This window comes from Nicotiana tomentosiformis, chromosome 10, assembly GCF_000390325.3.
Source record: "Nicotiana tomentosiformis chromosome 10, ASM39032v3, whole genome shotgun sequence".
NCBI lineage: Eukaryota > Viridiplantae > Streptophyta > Magnoliopsida > Solanales > Solanaceae > Nicotiana > Nicotiana tomentosiformis.
The window spans coordinates 8,856,020-8,873,827 of record NC_090821.1 but is presented as its reverse complement, the minus strand read 5'-3'; the positions used below and the strand labels follow the sequence as shown (position 1 = coordinate 8,873,827).

Genomic DNA, 17,808 nt, shown 5'->3' with positions numbered 1-17,808 from the left:
TGGGACATGTTTCTAAGAAACTCTAATAGTACAAGTACAGGGAATATTCACTAGAATATTCCCTTTGAATATCCTATCCTGACAAACTAGCCATTACAGTTCTTATCATCGATATTCAACCTCGACTTCAACTCTTGTTGACATCTCGACTACGGCTCATTTCGATACTTCGGCCAAGGACTTTGCTGCTTCTTGGGTCGCTTCGACTAATGTTGTAATGACCTGACCGGTCGTTTTGCCTTCTAGAACCATATTCTCCTAAATAAGACTCCTCGTATATGTTTTTACTATTTTATGACTTGCGGAGATGGTTAGATCAGGTTTGGAAGGGTTCGGGTTAAAATCGGAATATTTAGTTCCTTAATATTGGCTTTAAAGGGTTAAGTTTGACTTGGGTCAGCATTTCTAGTAAACGACTTCGAAACCGAGATTTGACGGTCCCAATAGGTTCGTATGATAATTTTAGACTTGGACGTGTGTTCGGATCGGGTTTTGGATGACCTGGGAGCATTTCAGCGCCTAAAGTTGGAAGTTGGCTCATTAAAGGTTTTAAAGTTCTTTAAATTTTGGTTTGAAATAGTTTTTGGTGTTATCGAGGTCTATGAATAGCTCCGTATGGTGATTTAACACTTGCTCGCAAAATTTGGTGTCATTCCGAGTAGTTTAAGTATGATTCGGCGTGTTCGGAGCAAGTTGGAAGAACTTAAAGTTCATAAGTTGATTCGATTTGGTTTGGAGTGTGATTCTTAATTATGATATTGTTTTACACGTTTCGAGGGTTTGAGCGAGTCCGTCTTATGTTTACGAACTTGTTGGTATATTTAGTCAAGGTCCCGAGTAGCTCGGGCGAGTTTCGGATGGGGTTCGAATCGATTTGGGCCATATTGAAGAGCTGGGAGTTTTATTGTTGCTGGTGCGACCGCTTCTGCGGAAGTTTGGTCGCAGAAGCGGCCATGCAGAAGCGAGATGAATCTCGCAAAAGCGGCTTGGGCAGCCTGGGCGGGTAGTCGCAGAAGCGAAGAAATCGCATAAGCGGTTAAGGTCGCAGGAGCGGCACGGACGCCGCAGAAGCGGGCTCGTAGAAGCAAGCCTTTTGTCCGCAGAAGCGGAGGTAGGCCAGCTGGGGGAGGGCCGCATCTGCGATGCATTTTCTGCAGATGCGGAGTCGCAAAAGCGGCCAATTCCTCGTAGAAGCGGAAACCGCTGGGAGGTAAAAAGGTCAATTTATTACGAGACTTAGGCTATTTTGGTTCATTCATTTCACTTCATGGGCGATTTTTGGAGCTTCTTAGAGAGGAATTTCTACCTAGCTATTGAAGGTAAGTAATTCCTACCCAATGTAAGTTAAATACATAGATTATGGGTAGATTTTAACATATAAAATTGTGAAAAATTATGGGTTTAGTTGAAAACTCTATTTTTTTTATTATATAAAAATGGGATTTAACCTCGAAAATTGTTATGGAATTGGGTGAAAATGATATATTTGAGTTTGTGAGGTTATGGGTAACAATTATCTTCGAAAATTTCCAAAATCCGGCACGTGAGCTCGGGAGTGAATTTTAAGAATTTTCCAATTTGGGTTGGGTAATTACTCTAATAGTTACATTATGAACTTTGAGTATATATTGATTTATTTGTATAATATTTGGCTAGTTTCGGGTTGTTTGGCGCCAAGTTGAGTACTTAGAGCGTATTTGTGGATTGGAAGTGAGCTTGAGAACGAGGTAAGTCTCTTGCTTAACCTTATAAGAGGGAACTCATTCCCTTTAGGTGTATTTTTGTTGTGAGTTACTTGTGTGGGAGCTGCGTACGCACTAGGTGACGAGAGTCCGTACGTAGCTATATTCCATGAGATGTACGGGTAGTCTTAGATTTACATCATGCTTTAATTGTACTGTCGTGTTTGTTGTGCACATTAATTATCTTAAATAGAGCAGAGACTAGAAATTTTAGTTGAAAACTTCCAAGTTAGATTTATTATTTTGGGGAAAGAATTGAAGAATACGTAATCACTTTGCGAAATCTATGTCCTCTAGCATCACAAGTACTTCCGCGGGCGAGGTAAACTTCTCTATTCTCATGGGAGCAGGCCGTTCGCTCGACAGGTTAATAGATGCATCTGTGGTTCATGTCGTTCGACCCTCGGCAGTGCACACAGTATATTTTTGGATCGGGTCATATGAACTCGGCATAAATCGTGCGTAATAATACTCGGAGCCTGATTACACCTGATATTACTTAATGGCTCGAGAGGTTATAAATTTATTAAATGATAGAAATTGATTCAGGGTTAATAGATGTTGGCTGAATATTTTGAAATTTATTATCAGTTAATGGGTCATTTATTCCCTGCTTAACATTGTATTATCTGTATTTATTGTTGGCCCATAGTAAGTATCGAAGTCGACCCCTCGTCACTATTTCTTCGAGGTTAAATTGGATACTTACTGGGTACATGTTGTTAATGTACTCACGTTACATTTCTGCACTAATCGTATAGGATTTGAGGCAGGTGCATCTGGCAGTCATTCCGGCTCGTACCCCTGATACTCCGAGACTTAGTGGTGAGCTGCTTTTCGAGCCCGTTCTGCAGCACCCGGAGTCTCTCTTTTGCGTTTACTTTCTGTCTACAATATTTCATACAGTAGTTTAGTATTTTGTATATTCTATTAGTAGCTCATACACTTGTGACACTAGGTCTTGGAATTATGCTAGTAGACATTTGAGGACTTTTGAATATTTACTTCACCACACTTGTTTTTATATTAGTTTACACTTTATTTTATTAAATTTTTACCTCTTACTTACTTATCAAATAAAAATCCACTATTTTGAAATTGTTAAAAGGAATAAACACATGGCTAGTTCATTATTGGCTTGCCTAACGGCGACGTTGGGCGCCATCACGGCCTATAGGTGAAATTGGGTCGTGACAAACGTCGACTCGAGAATCCTTCCCATAATATTATCTTGGCTTAGATACTCTAGAGACAAATTTTGCCTCATACAGTTAGTCCCTTTCGCTTACTGAAACCAGCTTCAGGCGGGGTCGATGAGCGAATTTGCTCGTTATGGTAGAAACAATTGAGCGAGCAATTCAGGTTGTGGTGGTCATGGTGAATCGGCAACGTGGCCCTATGTGGGCCACCTATTTCAAGACGTCTTGATTTTCCCCATCGTTTTGTTGGAGTTGGGTTGTCCACAAATTATTTTATTTGGGCCTACGATAAGCTCGTTCACTGTTATGTAATATTGTTATTCATTATTGGGCTTGTAATAATTTTTTGTATAAATAATTGGGTTGTTAGTAAAAGGGAATGAGGTAGATTTTAATATTCATATGTGATGGGTAGATAACATTCCTATAGGACTTAATGATGTGTTTGCTATATGTGTCGTTCACTCTCTATGTACACTATTAGAAATCATGCCATTAGGGAAATCACACACTCACACAACCCGTTTGCTATCAAAGCATTAGTGCTTTATTTATTCCCATGTCTACTGCTATGTGTCGCTAGACAACATGCCTATAGGAAATAAATGCCAATAACTGTCCTTCAATTTGAATAACTGCACCATGTTCATTAGATATCATGCCTATAGGATTTTAATTATTTAATTCGCTATTGCACCTAGAAAACATGCCTATAAGAGCTAAATATAAAAAAAATCGATTTCAATCGCCAATCTTTAGAAATCCTGCCTATAGGGTATTACTACTCGCTCTAAAGTGTTGATACTAGACTCTTCAAACGTTGTTTATTGCTTAGCCACGCCACTATTAGAAAGCATGAGTAATTCTGAGCATTTTCAATAATTTTTACTGTCCCTTACTGTATAAACCACTTAGAGATCATGCCTATAAGTTTTATTAACTTATAATATGTAATCTCAATAAACAACTTAGCAATATCAGATACTCTCAAACTGGTAATTTAGAAATCATAGGTCTAGAGTGGCGCCCTGCATCTGAAACTGCTTGCATATTTGGATCAGATCATATAGAAACCATGTCTATAGAGCTTAATGACTCCAATCTTCCTCAATTATGAAATTGTCTAATGTCTAACGTAGAAATCTGTTTGTGTGCATTCATTGTCTAATTGCGGAGGTTAACTTGAGCCTTTAACTGTCCTTAAATACAGCCCTATTTATTTTGAATTGTCGCCTAGTTTTGACATTTTTGAGCAGCCTAAGTAAAGTCTAAACTACCCAAAATAGAGGTCCAATGCCTCATGGACTATAGGTATGGGACGAGTAGTACACGCATAAGGTACGACTTATAATTGAACTAGTGCGCTTTAGGTAATAACTTAAAGATAATAATCGGGTAGCAGGAGATGATAGTCTGTGCCCGCTGAATAATATGAGTAATACCCCATCTTGAGGGAGTTACGAAGTGTTATTGATGTTGCACGGGGTGATCCTTTAGGCTAAAAAACTTAGGATTCCCCATCTCATTCCCATTCTACCTTTGAATCATGTGTTTGTATTTACTCAAAGTCTTTGATAATCAAATTTCCCAAACTACTTGTTTTCTCTGTCTTTGTTTATCTGACTAATTCATATAATTCAAGTTCGGCCGGGACCTACAGTTGTGGACCTCGAAGAGTGCCTAACACCTCCCCTTCGAGGTAATTTCGAGCCCTTACCCGATCTCTGGTAATGCAATTAGTCAAACCCGAGTCATATGCAAATAGGTACCCCAACGCACCTTAAACCGTTAGGTGACGACTCTCCTCTTTTAATACCCTTCTTTAAAAGAGTTGTCACACGTCGATGCCCGCTTTTCGAGAGAGAAAAAAGGGGCGCGATACTATTACGTAAACATAATAAATGAGTGTTGCATCTTTTTTAACGTACCTTACTATTTCATATTAATCGTTTTCTTGTACACATTTTTTAATTGAGTGATACGTAATACACATGCAACGCACGTACTCTAAAGTTAGTAGAATTATAAATGAAGTTTGAGAAGAAAAATTATAGGTAACTACAAAAAAGTCCAAAACAGAAATGGAGAATGGGGAAATTTTTTTAAAAGGGGGGAAATCATCCTAAATATATGTCGCATAATTTTTATGCGATGTATATGCGAAGACTTCAGGGACTAATATGAAATATTTAAAACTTCACTGACCAAAGTGAATGTCTTCCAGATTTCATATTGATTTGTTACTCAGTTTATTTCAAGAATCCAGAAATGGCGATCCAAAAATCCCAAAAGAGAAAGCCAAAACCAAGATCCCCAACACTCATACTCACAGACTGTACATTGGTTATTTTCCCCAAATGGGTTCTCTTTTTCCACTCCAAAAAGCTTAAGGACAACTCACTTTCCTTTTCCGAGGCTGTTGCTCATAACTAGATTGGGTGGAAGATGTTCATAGAAAGCCTGAAGATGTCTGCAAAAAGTTTCTCCCAACTAATGTTGAAGATGGATCATTACTGCCTCATTCAGCAGCCTTATATCCCATGCTTGTTCAAGTCACTGTTTTTGAGTGTGTAGGTATGGCTATTGGTATATGTGCTTCACACAAAGTTGCTGATTGTGCAGTCTATGAGGTTAGAAATAATCAAAATCTAATATGATGAACAACGTGTCAGTAAAATTTTTGCCTTTGATGATTCTACTATAGCATCGCTCAAGGCTAAGTGTGGCACTGATTTTGTACAAGTGCATACTTGTGGTGAAGTAGTATCAGCTGTGATATGGAAAATGTGCCATGACTGCTTCAGGGAACGAGAGAAGGCCATCACCGTTGGTTGCTTCAGGGAATGGGAGAAGATCGTCCCAGTTGGTGCATAAGGTAAATATACTAAAGAGGTTAGTCCCTTCATTGCCAAACCATTGTGTAGGAAATGTTGTTGTAATTAGCAAATCATGTAAAGGTGAGAATGATGACTCTGATTTACTCACTTTTCTAAAGTTCTTCTTTTTGTCTTGTTTAACTGTCCCTTTCATTTTAGTTGGCATGCTGAAAGTGTGTTTGTCTCTGTTGGTTGTGGGAAAAAGGAACCCCCCCAAATAAGTAGAGACCACCACCTTTTAGAAATCTGTCCTCAGTCAAGACTGTGGCCAGGTTACTGTAACATTGGGAAAAGTATGCTTACTAACATGGCGTGAATTGGTAACATGATTTCAGTTCCTTCATAAATTTTGGTATTTATTACTCCAGATTTTTCTCTCCTTGACGTGCTTCCGATGAAATTCTCTGTACATGTATAGGTGAGAGACTAAAGCAATAAATGAACAAGTGACTTGTGCCAACATTACTTTCGCTTTGAAATAAATAAATCAGTTTTTTATATCATGTGGGGTGCGAACAAGTGATACCAGTAAGAGTAAAATAAGGATTAATGTTAAATAGTTTCCAAATATAAAAATATGTCAATCTTTTCAGGATGGACTAAAAGGGAGAGTGTCACAATATATCAGTGGAGTACTTGATTTGTCTCACTTGTCTACCGAATCAATTGTGTCTATTTGGTATGCAAACATGTTATTCTTTCCTCACTATCCTGTTAATGGGGCAGATTTTCTTCTCTTTGCTTGGTAGCTAATAAAATAAACGGCAGGAACTGAGAGGCCAAGATTACAAGTGTTTATTTTGGATCCTCAGACTTGCTCCAGACTTGGCCCTTGTTCCTATGCATTCTCAAGACACAGCTGCAAAAGATAGGAAGAGACAGATATATCCATGTTAAGACTTCAGAGTGGATACTCTACAATGTGTACTAGCCAATTGATTAAGCAGGTTTTTATTTGATTGGTCTTCAAATATAGTTAGTTTTAGAGGATTCCACTTTTTGAATATTCCTATGTCATCAAATTTCATCTCCTGGCCAGACTGCAATTAAAATACTGATCATGTCTATCAGCATTTTGATAAATAACATAATATAATAGTTAATTAGTACAACATTTTGATAATATAGAAGTTGTGAAGGACAGCAATATGTTGGCACAGGCTTGTTTGGAGGGAGCACGGGCAATGGAGCTTCAAAATTAAGGACATGAATTGCTTGCCTAATAGAAGGCCTGCAATTGCTTTCCGGATGAGCACACCATAAGCCAACAATTAGCAAGTGCTCCATCTCCTGCTCATTGAACTCTGATGAGAGTATAGGGTCAACTGCTTCATGAAGATTTCGCATCCCATAAAGTCTCTAAACCCAAATAACAATGTTTACTTGGTGATCCTCAGCTGTAGAATCAATAGGTTTTCTTCCACTAGCTATTTCTAATGCTACAACACCAAAACTATAGACATCTGCTTCCTTGCTAGCTTTGCCAGTGATGTGACATTCGGGGGGCCATGTAGCCCATAGTACCAGCCAAAACTGTTGTTTGGGATCCCTTTTCATGGTCAACCAGTCTAGCTAACCCCAAATCCCCAAGCTTGGCATTGAAGTTGGAATCCAACATAACATTACTTGACTTTATGCCCCTATGCAGCACATATTATTCCCATCCTTCGTGTGGATATAGCTCCAGAGGCCAAGCCTTGAGCAATCTTGTATCTTAGTGGCCATGTCACATGGCTTTTTCCCTTGAAAAGAAAGGAATCTAAGCTCCCATTAGGCATAAACTCATAGACAAGTAGTTTTCTTTTCTCATGGCACCAGCCAATGAGTTGCACCAGATGTCTATGTCTTAACCGGCTGGTGATCCTCACTTGTGATGCATATTCTTTTATTCCTTGCTTTGACTCCCTTGAAACCCTCTTAACAACGATATAGGAATTCAATTCCCTGAGATGTCCTTTGCACCCAAGGGTGTGGCCTAGTGGTCAATGAAGTGGGTGAGAACCATGAGGTCTTCTCAGGTTCAAATCTCAGCAGAGGCAAAAAACACTAGGTGATTTCTTCTCAACTATCCAAGCCTTGGTAAATAGAGTTACCTGGTATGGTACCTGTTGCTGGTGGGAGGTGGCAAGTATCCCGTGGAATTAGTCGAGGTGCACACAAGCTGGCCCGGACACCACGGTTATAAAAAAAAAAAAAAAACTGAGATGTCCTTTATAAACACCCCTGAATCCACCCTCACGGACTTTTTTCCTGCGCAAAGTTATTCGTACATCTACCCAACTCAATATAACGGAACTTTTTTGGTTCTGTGCTTCTTTCAAATTCAAGAGTCATTGAACCATTAAAGATATCATTACCTTCACCTTCTATTACCTTTTTCTTTCTCCAAAATGCAAATAACATCAAGACACATACTGCAACTAAAAGACAACCTCCAGAAACTAATCCAACCACAAGTCTTAACTTGTTTTTCCTTTGTGCATGCTTTGGCTTGGGGTTTGGTAGGGCTACCCATGGATCTGTAGCTTTCATTATCTTCTAAAGAAGCAGAAAAATTCCAAGAATAGATGCTTTTTAGTGCAAAGAAGTCTCCTGTTGCACCTGTGAAGCCAAAAGTGACCCATTCTGGCAAATATTCCCTGAGATCAAGATTGTAAGATAGGCTTTGCATGACAGTGACAGTAGAATTATCTTTGAAACCAGTAAAGACAACAGTAAGATTTTCTGATGTTGAATTATAGTTACTCCAGACATCAGTTTTCTTACCAGCTGGAATGCTACTAAACCAGGTTACATGAACAACAGATTGCATAGACTTGATATTAATACAATAATACCTACGTGATCATCCATTGGGTCGTACTCGACATTCTGTCAAATAATACCTTCGATGTATTCAGTTGCTGACTTATCGTAGAAAGGACAAGGTTGTCACCTGCACTGTCATAAAGAATTCTTGAATCTGCAGGTGCAAGGAAGAAGGCTAGGACATCACCATAACTTGTTCTTCCCTGTGAATTGATGCTAAAGGAGAAGTGAGTAGTGAAATCTGTGACATTTCCAGAGGCCTTGTCCCAAAGATGCAGTGGTTTCGAATATGTGGCTCGACCTATGCTAGAATTTATATCACGATTGAGCAAGTTTGTGGTAAGTTGAATTGCACCATTTGCTCGATACTCATCATATGTAAGAATGTGCCATCATAACTTAAAGGTAAGTTCTATAGAACCGTGGTCAAATCGACTATATTGTATGGGGCGGAGTGTTGGCCAATCAAGAACTCCCATGTCCAAAAGATGAAGGTGGCTGAAATGAGGATGTTGAGATGGATGTGCGGGCATAATAGGTTGGATAGAATTAAAAATGAAGTTATTCGTGACAATGTGTGCATGACCTCTGTGGAGAACAAGATGTGGGAGGCGAGACTTAGATGGTTCGGGCATGTGAAAAAGAGAGGTACAGATACACCGGTGAGGAGGTATGAGAGGTTGGCCCTAGAGGGCCTAAGGAGGGGCAGAGGCAGGTCGAAGAAGCATTGGGGAGAGGTGATTAGGCAAGATATGGAGTTGCTCCAGCTTACTGAGGACATGGACATGGATAGGAAGGTGTGGAGGTTGAAAATAAAGGTGAAGGGTTAGGACAGGTAGCCGAGTGTTGTCCTTGTCTGTAACAGTCGTTTTAGTTACATGATTTAGTGTTATCTGTGTATTTTCGTGTCTCTTGACTCCTGTAATTACTTCTTGTTATTTTCGTGTCAGCTTTCCGATTGCAGTACCTAGTGTTTTTACTTCGGTTTTCTAATTGGTGTGCTTGTTGTTTCCCTTCCTTTTACCTTTTCTAAGCTGATGGTCTTCCAGAAACAGTCTCTCTGCCTTCTTGAAGATAGGAGTAAGGTCTGCGTACACACTACTTGTTGTTGTTATAATATTCTGATCAATATTGGAAGTAAATTGATCAAAACTGAAGGACAGTGAAGTGGCAAAAGGGATTACCATAAGGGGAAAGACAAGGAATTTGAGAGCAAATAGATATGCAAAAGCACCCATAGTTGGACAAAATATTTATTACTAGTTTTTTAGACAACTGAAGATAATCATCTATCTATATGCCTATGGTAGATCCTTCTCATTTTCTCATCTTTTCAAGTGCAAAACTAACGATTTCGTCAAGGTTTACATCCATAAATTTATTGAGATGTATTTATTTTCAACAGATCATATCAAAACTAGTAAATTTTTTAAACACAGGGTAGTTGAAAAGGTCCTAACACTAACTTTCCTTCCCTCTTACAGGAAGCAAGAAGCATTATTTATTCCCTTTCTTTTTCACAGGTGAATTAGAATTGACTTACCCCACTACCCCCATACCTTTCCTAATTTGCTCCAAAGGAAATGAGAAATTTTGAACTTCATTGGGAGGAATATAGTAAGATTACATGTTGTTTTAGCAGAACCTACATTTAGTGATACAGTTTGCATGTTGAACTTATACTGTTGTGGAAGTCGGAATCTCCCATTCCCTTCCCTTTTATTTGAGAAGGTTCGGTTCTGTTCCCTTTTAAGAAGCTTATAAAGATAAAAATAAAGACATTCTCTCCAATCTAATTCCATTCTGAACTATGCAATGCAGCAATCACATGTTGTCTCTGTCTAAAAAATACAACAAGAAAATGGAAGCCAAACAAAATCGTTAAGGTGGAGAATACCAACACTCTTGAAATGCTAGAAATGTTCAGAATTTTTGTTGTTCTTAAATTTTGTTTCGGCACAACAAATTAATGTAAATTTAAAGTACTACTATTCACTGTCCTGAAAAGAAAAAAAAACTAGCAAAGACCAGGTTGAAAAATATGTAGACCTAAGAAATGTTTAACCTATTCTAGTCTTTAGATAGAAAGGGCAGCCCGGTGCACTAAGCTCCCGCTATACGTGGAGTCCGGGGAAGTGCCGGACCACAAGGGTCTATTGTACGCAGCCTTACCCTGCATTTCTGCAAGAGGTTGTTTCCACATGGAAGCAACTTTACCAGTTACGTCAAGGCTCCCCTTCAGTCTTTAGATAGAAGAGATGGAAATTGTTCACTTGACTTGTTTCAGTCCCGACGACGGTCAAAAAGCAAAAGTAGTTGACCATTGACATATTAAAGACTTCTATTTTGTATGCCTTTTACATTATTGTAACTCATGGCCAGCTAAATGATAAAACCATTAATTAAAGCATTTGGTTTAGACTAAAAAAGTACTGCTTGATTCTATTGCTTCTTTCTCATATTCTATTGTGCCAAGTATCGAAAATAACCTATTTACCTTCACAAAGGTAAGGTCTGCGTACATTTTACCCTCCCCAGACCCACTTGTGGGAGTCTCACTACGTTAGTTATTGTTGTTGTTGTTGTTGTTGTTTAGACTAAAAATGCTATAGGTCCCAAAACGTACCGTTTTTATATTTATATATTAACAAAATGTTCAAGTTTCAAGTGCATGGATTAGGGATGGCAAATGGGGCGGGCCAGGGCAGGGTAAAGTCTTAATGGGGCAGGGCAGGGTAAAGTCTTAATGGGGCCGGGCGGGTCAAAAACACATTTTCAGAAAATAGTAAATGGGGCAGGGCAGGATTTTAGCTCAAACTCACTTGTGTGTGCCTACTTCTCTTTTTAGTCATCAACAGATTTGGTGCCTTAAATTCTTGTTGTTTTGTTTTCTTTTTAAAAAACTTGTTTTGTTTGCTTGCTAACATTTGTTAACTAGTAGCATACTTGCAAATATAATATTTTTATAAAATATCAAATTGTTTATTAACGATTCTACTTTATGCCTAGCAAATAATGATAAAAATTTATACATTGGTTGGAGCAAGTAATTTACATAGGTAGTTACTAGTATAACTCGTGAATCTGTTGCTATAAAGAAAGTCTTACAGGATAGGAGATACAAGAACATAGAACTTCAGATTATGCGTACGCTTGATCATCCTAATATTGTTAAACTAAGACACTGCATAAAAGAAAAAAATGATGGTATTTATTATTGTATTGAAATTAATAAATTGATGTTGTATTTTAAAAAATTAGAGGAAATTAATGGAAATGATGGTTCGTAATGCAATTTTACAGTCAAATTAGTTCACTAACTTAAGAAGAAGTATGATAACTAAAGGAAACAAACCATTCCAGAAGTGATTTAAACAATTAGCTATTTACTTGGAGTAGAACATTAATATAAGGAAAAATTTAGTGTTTGATAAATTATATAACATTAATAAAAATTTATATTTATTCAATCAATATGCACAAAAAACTTTTATTGACATGTCAATGTTAAATATTTCAATAGAAAGTTGAAAAGGTAAAAGAAATTAAAAGCATACTGCAAAATAAAAACATAAAGAGAAAAAATGAAAAAGAGTCTAAACGGGGCAGGGCTTAATAGGACGGGGCAGGGCTTAATAGTTGGTGTATCTTGTTTTAGGTTGGAAATAAGATTTGTAATATGGCCATTAATTTGGCTTCTTTTCAAGTGGGGGCCAAGTTTTCATGACATTTGCCATGACATAATATCCACTATAACAAAATTTGTGGACCAAGTTTTCATGACATTTTCCATGATATAATATACACTATTAGGCTAAGGATTTCTTGTTATAATAGAGGAGTTCCTCCTCATTTGTAAACACACGAATAAGACTTGAGTCTTCATTTCTTGTTTCTTCTCCTCCTTTAGTAATTGAGAGTATTTTGTAAGAGAATTGAGTGTTGGGAAACACTTGTGTGATCCCCTTTCTTCTCCTCGTTCTCCTCTTCTTCTTCTTCTCTTCATTTTCTTTCACTGTTTCAGTGATAAATTGCAGCGAAATGCTGCCCATTTTTCGTTTCAGTTATACTGTCATTTTTTTCATATCATTTATTTTTAGTTGTCTATGCAGTATTTGTTTTATTGTCATTCTCCTCTTCTTCTTCTTCTTCATTGTCTATGCAGTATTTATTTTAATATTTTTTTAAAAAAATTCCGCTTCATATCAAAAAAGCGAGCGCTTCGCTTCTCGCTTTAAGCGAAAAGGGGCTTGTCGCTTTTCCTCGCTTCACGCTCTTCATAACACTGATTTGGCTAAATTTCACACTACCCGAGTTCCCGATCCTAACAAGATTAGTGTCTGTTTCCTGATATTTCATGATTTTCAGCTCCGACTGAATTGACACTGAAAGTAATTAACTGAGTGGCTTCAGTGTTGAATGTTGCAGCCAGCATTCTAGCCCCGTTTATTTAGACCTTTCAATGAACCAGATTTCTGGGCCATATATTCCCTGATTTTGCAAATTTTCCACATCTAAGAGATATATCTCGGTCGAAATCAGTTCAATTGCCTGAGAGCATTAGGAGTCTTTCCCAGCTAGAGATTTTGTCTCTTCATTCAAATCATCTTTCCCATTTTTCTGAACTTTGTCACTGTGTCTTTTATGTCTCTCCTGGTGTTAAAGGATTCCACTTTTTGCATATACTTAGTGTTATTACTCATTAAATCTATTCTATCTGTACGCGAGGAAATAAATGATAGAGGACACAAGTCGACAAATCAAATATCTTATCCTGTCCAGACTGCAATTAAGCTATTGTCCATGTCTATCAACATTTTGGTGAAGAATATACATAGTACAAGCTCAGTTAAAGAATTCTTCCAAAATGGATCGCTTCAAAAGAAGGAAAAATAGTGAAAGATTCTTTCTATCCTCCAATTCAACTTCTAATCCAAGTTAGAATACATCCATTGATCTTTTATTTTATTTTATATTTTATAATGGTTACATGTATATTAATAAATAAAACAACACTAGGGCAGTGCCAAGCCATATTTACAAGGAAAACAAAAACCAGCTATGTCAACCTAAGATTACAGCTATGTCTACTAAAGATTTTGCCTCCTCTACACAGCTTTCTTTACACGAGAAATGAAACAAAAGTAAGCACTTCATCTTGATGTTCTGCAAAGAATTGTTTCTGTCTTCAAAAGTTCTTAAATTTCTCTCCTTCCAGAATACATCCATTGATCGAAAGTGAGACATGTTTTTAAGAACATAGTATTTTCACTATTTAATGGAAACTTTGAACAAGAATTGTTGATTCATTCAATCTTATACTCATAAAAAGAGAAACACAAAAGAGTAAGAAGAGCAAAAGTTGGAGATAGCTAGTGAAAGATTGAATGTAGGGATATACCAGACAAAATTTCTTTATAACACAATATCAACGTGTGTACAAAAGTGATGCGGAAGGTGATGATGCTGCGGAAGCTGCTGTGTTATTTGAAGAATCAGTGTAGTTCACTGAATACTGTATTTCAGTAATCCGAGATCCGTTGGTGTCATATGGTGATGAAAATGAAGCACTTGATAAATGTTGTGATGGACTGCAATATGTTGGAACAGGCATGTTTGGAGGGAGGGTGGGCAATGGAGCTTCAAAATTAAGGACATGAATTGCTTGCCTGATAGAAGGCCTACAATTGCTATCTGGATGAGCACACCATAAACCAACAATTAACAAGTGCTTCATCTCCATTTCATTGAACTCTAATGAGAGTTTAGGATCAGCTGCTTCGTTAAGATTTCCCATCCCATAAAGACTCCAAACCCAATCAACAATGTTTACTTGATGATCTGATTCAGCTTTACGGTCAATAGGTTTTCTTCCACAAGCTATTTCTAACGCGACAATACCAAAGCTATAGACATCTGTTTCCTTGCTAGCTTTCCCAGTGGTGGCACATTCGGGGGCCATGTAGCCCATAGTACCTGCCAAAACTGTTGTCTGGGATCCCTTTTCATGGTCAACTAGTCTAGCTAAACCAAAATCCCCAAGTTTGGCATTGAAATTGGAATCCAACATAATATTGCTTGCCTTTATGTCCCTATGCACCACACATTGTTCCCATTCTTCATGTAGATATAGCAGCGCCGAGGCCAAGCCTTGAGCAATCTTGTATCTTATTGGCCATGTCAAATGGCTTTTTCCCTTGAAAAGATGGAAATCTAGGCTTCCATTAGACATAAACTCATAGACAAGTAGAAGTTCTCTTTTCTCATGGCACCAGCCAATGAGTTGCACCAAATGTCTATGTCTTAACCGGCTAATGATCCTCACTTCAGAAGCGAACTCTTTTATTCCTTGCCTTGACCCCCTTGAAATCCTTTTAACAGCAACATAGGAATTGGATTCCCTGAGATGTCCTTTATAAACACCCCCGAACCCACCCTCCCCAAGCTTCCCTTCCCCCGCAAAGTTATTTGTACATCTAACCAACTCACTGTAGAGGAACTTCTTTGGTCCTGTACTTCTTTCAAATTCATCAGCCATGGAACCATCAAAGCTATCATCATCATCTTCATCTTCTCTCAACTTCCTCTTTCTCCAAAATACAAACAACACCAAAACAGATACTGCAACCAAAACACAACCACCAGAAACCAATCCAATCACAAGTCCTAACTTACTTTTGCTTGGAGTCTCCTCTGGCTTTGGGATTGGTAAGGCTACCCCTGGATCTGTTATGTTGTCATTAATTTCTAAAGAAGAAGTAAAATTCCAAGAGGAGATGCTTTGTAATGCAAAGAGGCCTCCTGTTGCACCTGTGAAGCCAAAAGTGGCCCATTCTGGCAAGTATTCTCTCAGATCAAGATTGTGAGATAGGCTTTGCTGGACAGTGACAGTGGTATTTCCTTGGAGTTTGAAACCAGTGAAGACAACACTAAGATTTTTCGAGGTTGAGTTATAGCTAATCCAGGCATCTGTTCTCTTACCATTTGTAATGCTACTAAACCAGGTCAAATTAACAACAGATTGCATAGAGTTGATATCAACACCTACATGATCACCTTGTGGATCATACCAGTTCTTAAAGGTGTCAAACTCCACAGCAACAAAATGATTATTCGATGTATTAAGTTGCTGAGTATCAATTGTAAGGCCAAGGCTGCCACCTATGGTTGTGTTCTCAGGAATTCTTGATCCTGCAGGCGCGAGGAAGAAGGCAAGACCATCACCATAAGCTGTTCTGCCCTGTGAATTGATGCTAAAGGAGAAGTGAGTAGTGAAATCTGTGAGATTTCCAGAGGCCTTGTCCCAAAGATGCAGCGATTTGAAATATGTGGCTCGACCTATGCTGACGTCTGAACCACGATCAAGTTGGTTTTTGGTGAGTTGAATCACACCATTTGCTGAATAAGCATCTTTCTCATATGTTATATTCTGATCATTGGGATTAAAACTATCAAAATTGAAGGATAATGAAGTAACAAGTGGGATTATGATGAGAAGAAAAACAAGGTAGTATTTGAGAGCAGATAAAGAGGCAAAACCAACCATAGTTGGATGATATGTTTATCAGATCAATGTTAGACAACTGAAAATAATCATATCGATATGCCTATTGCAGATTGCTGACATTTTCTCATCTTTTCAAGCGCAGAGAAATGACTTGGTCAAGTTTTACATACATATAATAATTATTGAAATATTTTCATGCCCAACAGCTCATAAGAAAGTTGGGAGTATTAAATTTTTATACACGGGATAGTTGAAAAAGTCCTTATAGTTGACTGCACTTGCTTCTTAGAGAAAGTTCTTAAATTTAAAGTACTACTACCATTCAATATCTTGAAAAGAAAATTAAGACAAGGTTGCAAAATACGTAGAACTAAGAAAATGTTTGTAACTTAACTAGATAAAAGAGATTGAAATTGTCCGTCCTGAAGGCACAGTCAAAAGTATAAGTAGTTGACCGTTGGCATAAAGACTTCCATTTTGTAGGATTTTTACATTGTTTCTAACTGCTCATTCCAAAAAAAAATGTTTTTAAATTGGTCATGGATAACTCTCTTAACTTAATGTTAGATCCTTTTTGTAAAGGAGGAATACCCTCATTTAATTATGCTATTAGCTTTAGTTTAGTCTATTTCGGGATAGTTATTTGTATAGGATTTTCAAATGATCAACTCTTCAATTGTAAAGGAGTGAAGCTGTTCACCCCACATCGAAGCTTTAAGGGATCGTTTGGTTATCTGGATGTGATAGACAAGAATATCTAGGATTAGCTGTCCTTTTATATAAGATAGATAATTTCACCATTTACCAAATACGAGATAAAATAATTTTATATTTTATTCCAAGATTGTTCCCTTATTCCACCACCAAACAACCCATAAGAAGTTAGGATTTATGTCCCCTAATAAATAAATTTTTCTTAATGTTTTTTTTTTAAAAAAATATTCCGAAATCTTTCCACTAGCACTATAAATCCTGCTATATTCGTTAGGCAAGAGGAATAAAAATACCTTTTTTTCTATATTAGGATCCTCATCATCTCCATAATTTTCTGCACGGAAATGGTCTTTTCAGAAAGCACTATTGAAGTGTACGGCCCTAATGGTGCCAAATACTTGCAGATTTTGATAGCATCGGAAACCAAATCAGGATCATACTAATACAGGATCATTAAATTATCTTTACTTGTTGTCTTAGTATTAAGATTACAAATCTCACATTTTATGAAGGCTAACAAGTTATATGTAGATATCATTTGAGTGACCTAAATCCTAATAGAGTAAAAAAAATTATTTACAGTAACGGTGTATATAATTTAAAACTCAAAACAAATTAGATGCTGAAATAAATTAAATGATGAAAACGTGCCAGCTTCTTCATTGGTTATATGCATTTCAACTTAAGTTTTGGGGAGAAAGAAAGAGAAATACAAAGCTTTTCTTTTTAGTCTTGTATGTATCTAAGTTTCTTTTTTCTTTTTTTTTTTTTGAAGAGGGGGAGATGGAAAAAGGGACCTAGACAACGAACGGGAAAATAGGTCTTCGTGACATTTTACAATATTGAAATTAAGAAATTGTCTATTTTAAATTTTTTATGTGTAAAAATAAATTTTTCACGTATTAAAAAAAAAATAGGGTTATAAAATTAAAATCACTTGACCCACGACCAAGAAAAAGTTA

At 37.3% G+C, this 17,808-nt stretch overlaps 1 protein-coding gene and 1 pseudogene across 1 annotated transcript; both read right to left on the bottom strand.

Moving 5' to 3' along the window:
- Nucleotides 1–6,363: 6,363 nt before the first annotated feature.
- LOC104098116 (L-type lectin-domain containing receptor kinase IX.1-like) lies at nt 6,364–9,863 on the bottom strand (annotated as a pseudogene).
- Nucleotides 9,864–13,873: 4,010 nt separating this feature from the next.
- LOC108946336 (L-type lectin-domain containing receptor kinase IX.1-like) lies at nt 13,874–16,277 on the bottom strand. The gene has a single exon (XM_018773164.2). The coding sequence runs from the start codon at nt 16,169–16,171 to the stop codon at nt 14,054–14,056; it is 2,118 nt and encodes a 705-aa protein (XP_018628680.2). The 5' UTR covers nt 16,172–16,277; the 3' UTR covers nt 13,874–14,053.
- Between the last annotated feature and the right edge of the window lie 1,531 nt (nt 16,278–17,808).

Coding starts and splice junctions, on each gene's coding strand:
- LOC108946336 (XM_018773164.2), bottom strand. CDS start 16,171: ATGGTTGGTTTTGCCTCTTTATCTGCTCTCAAATACTACCTTGTTTTT.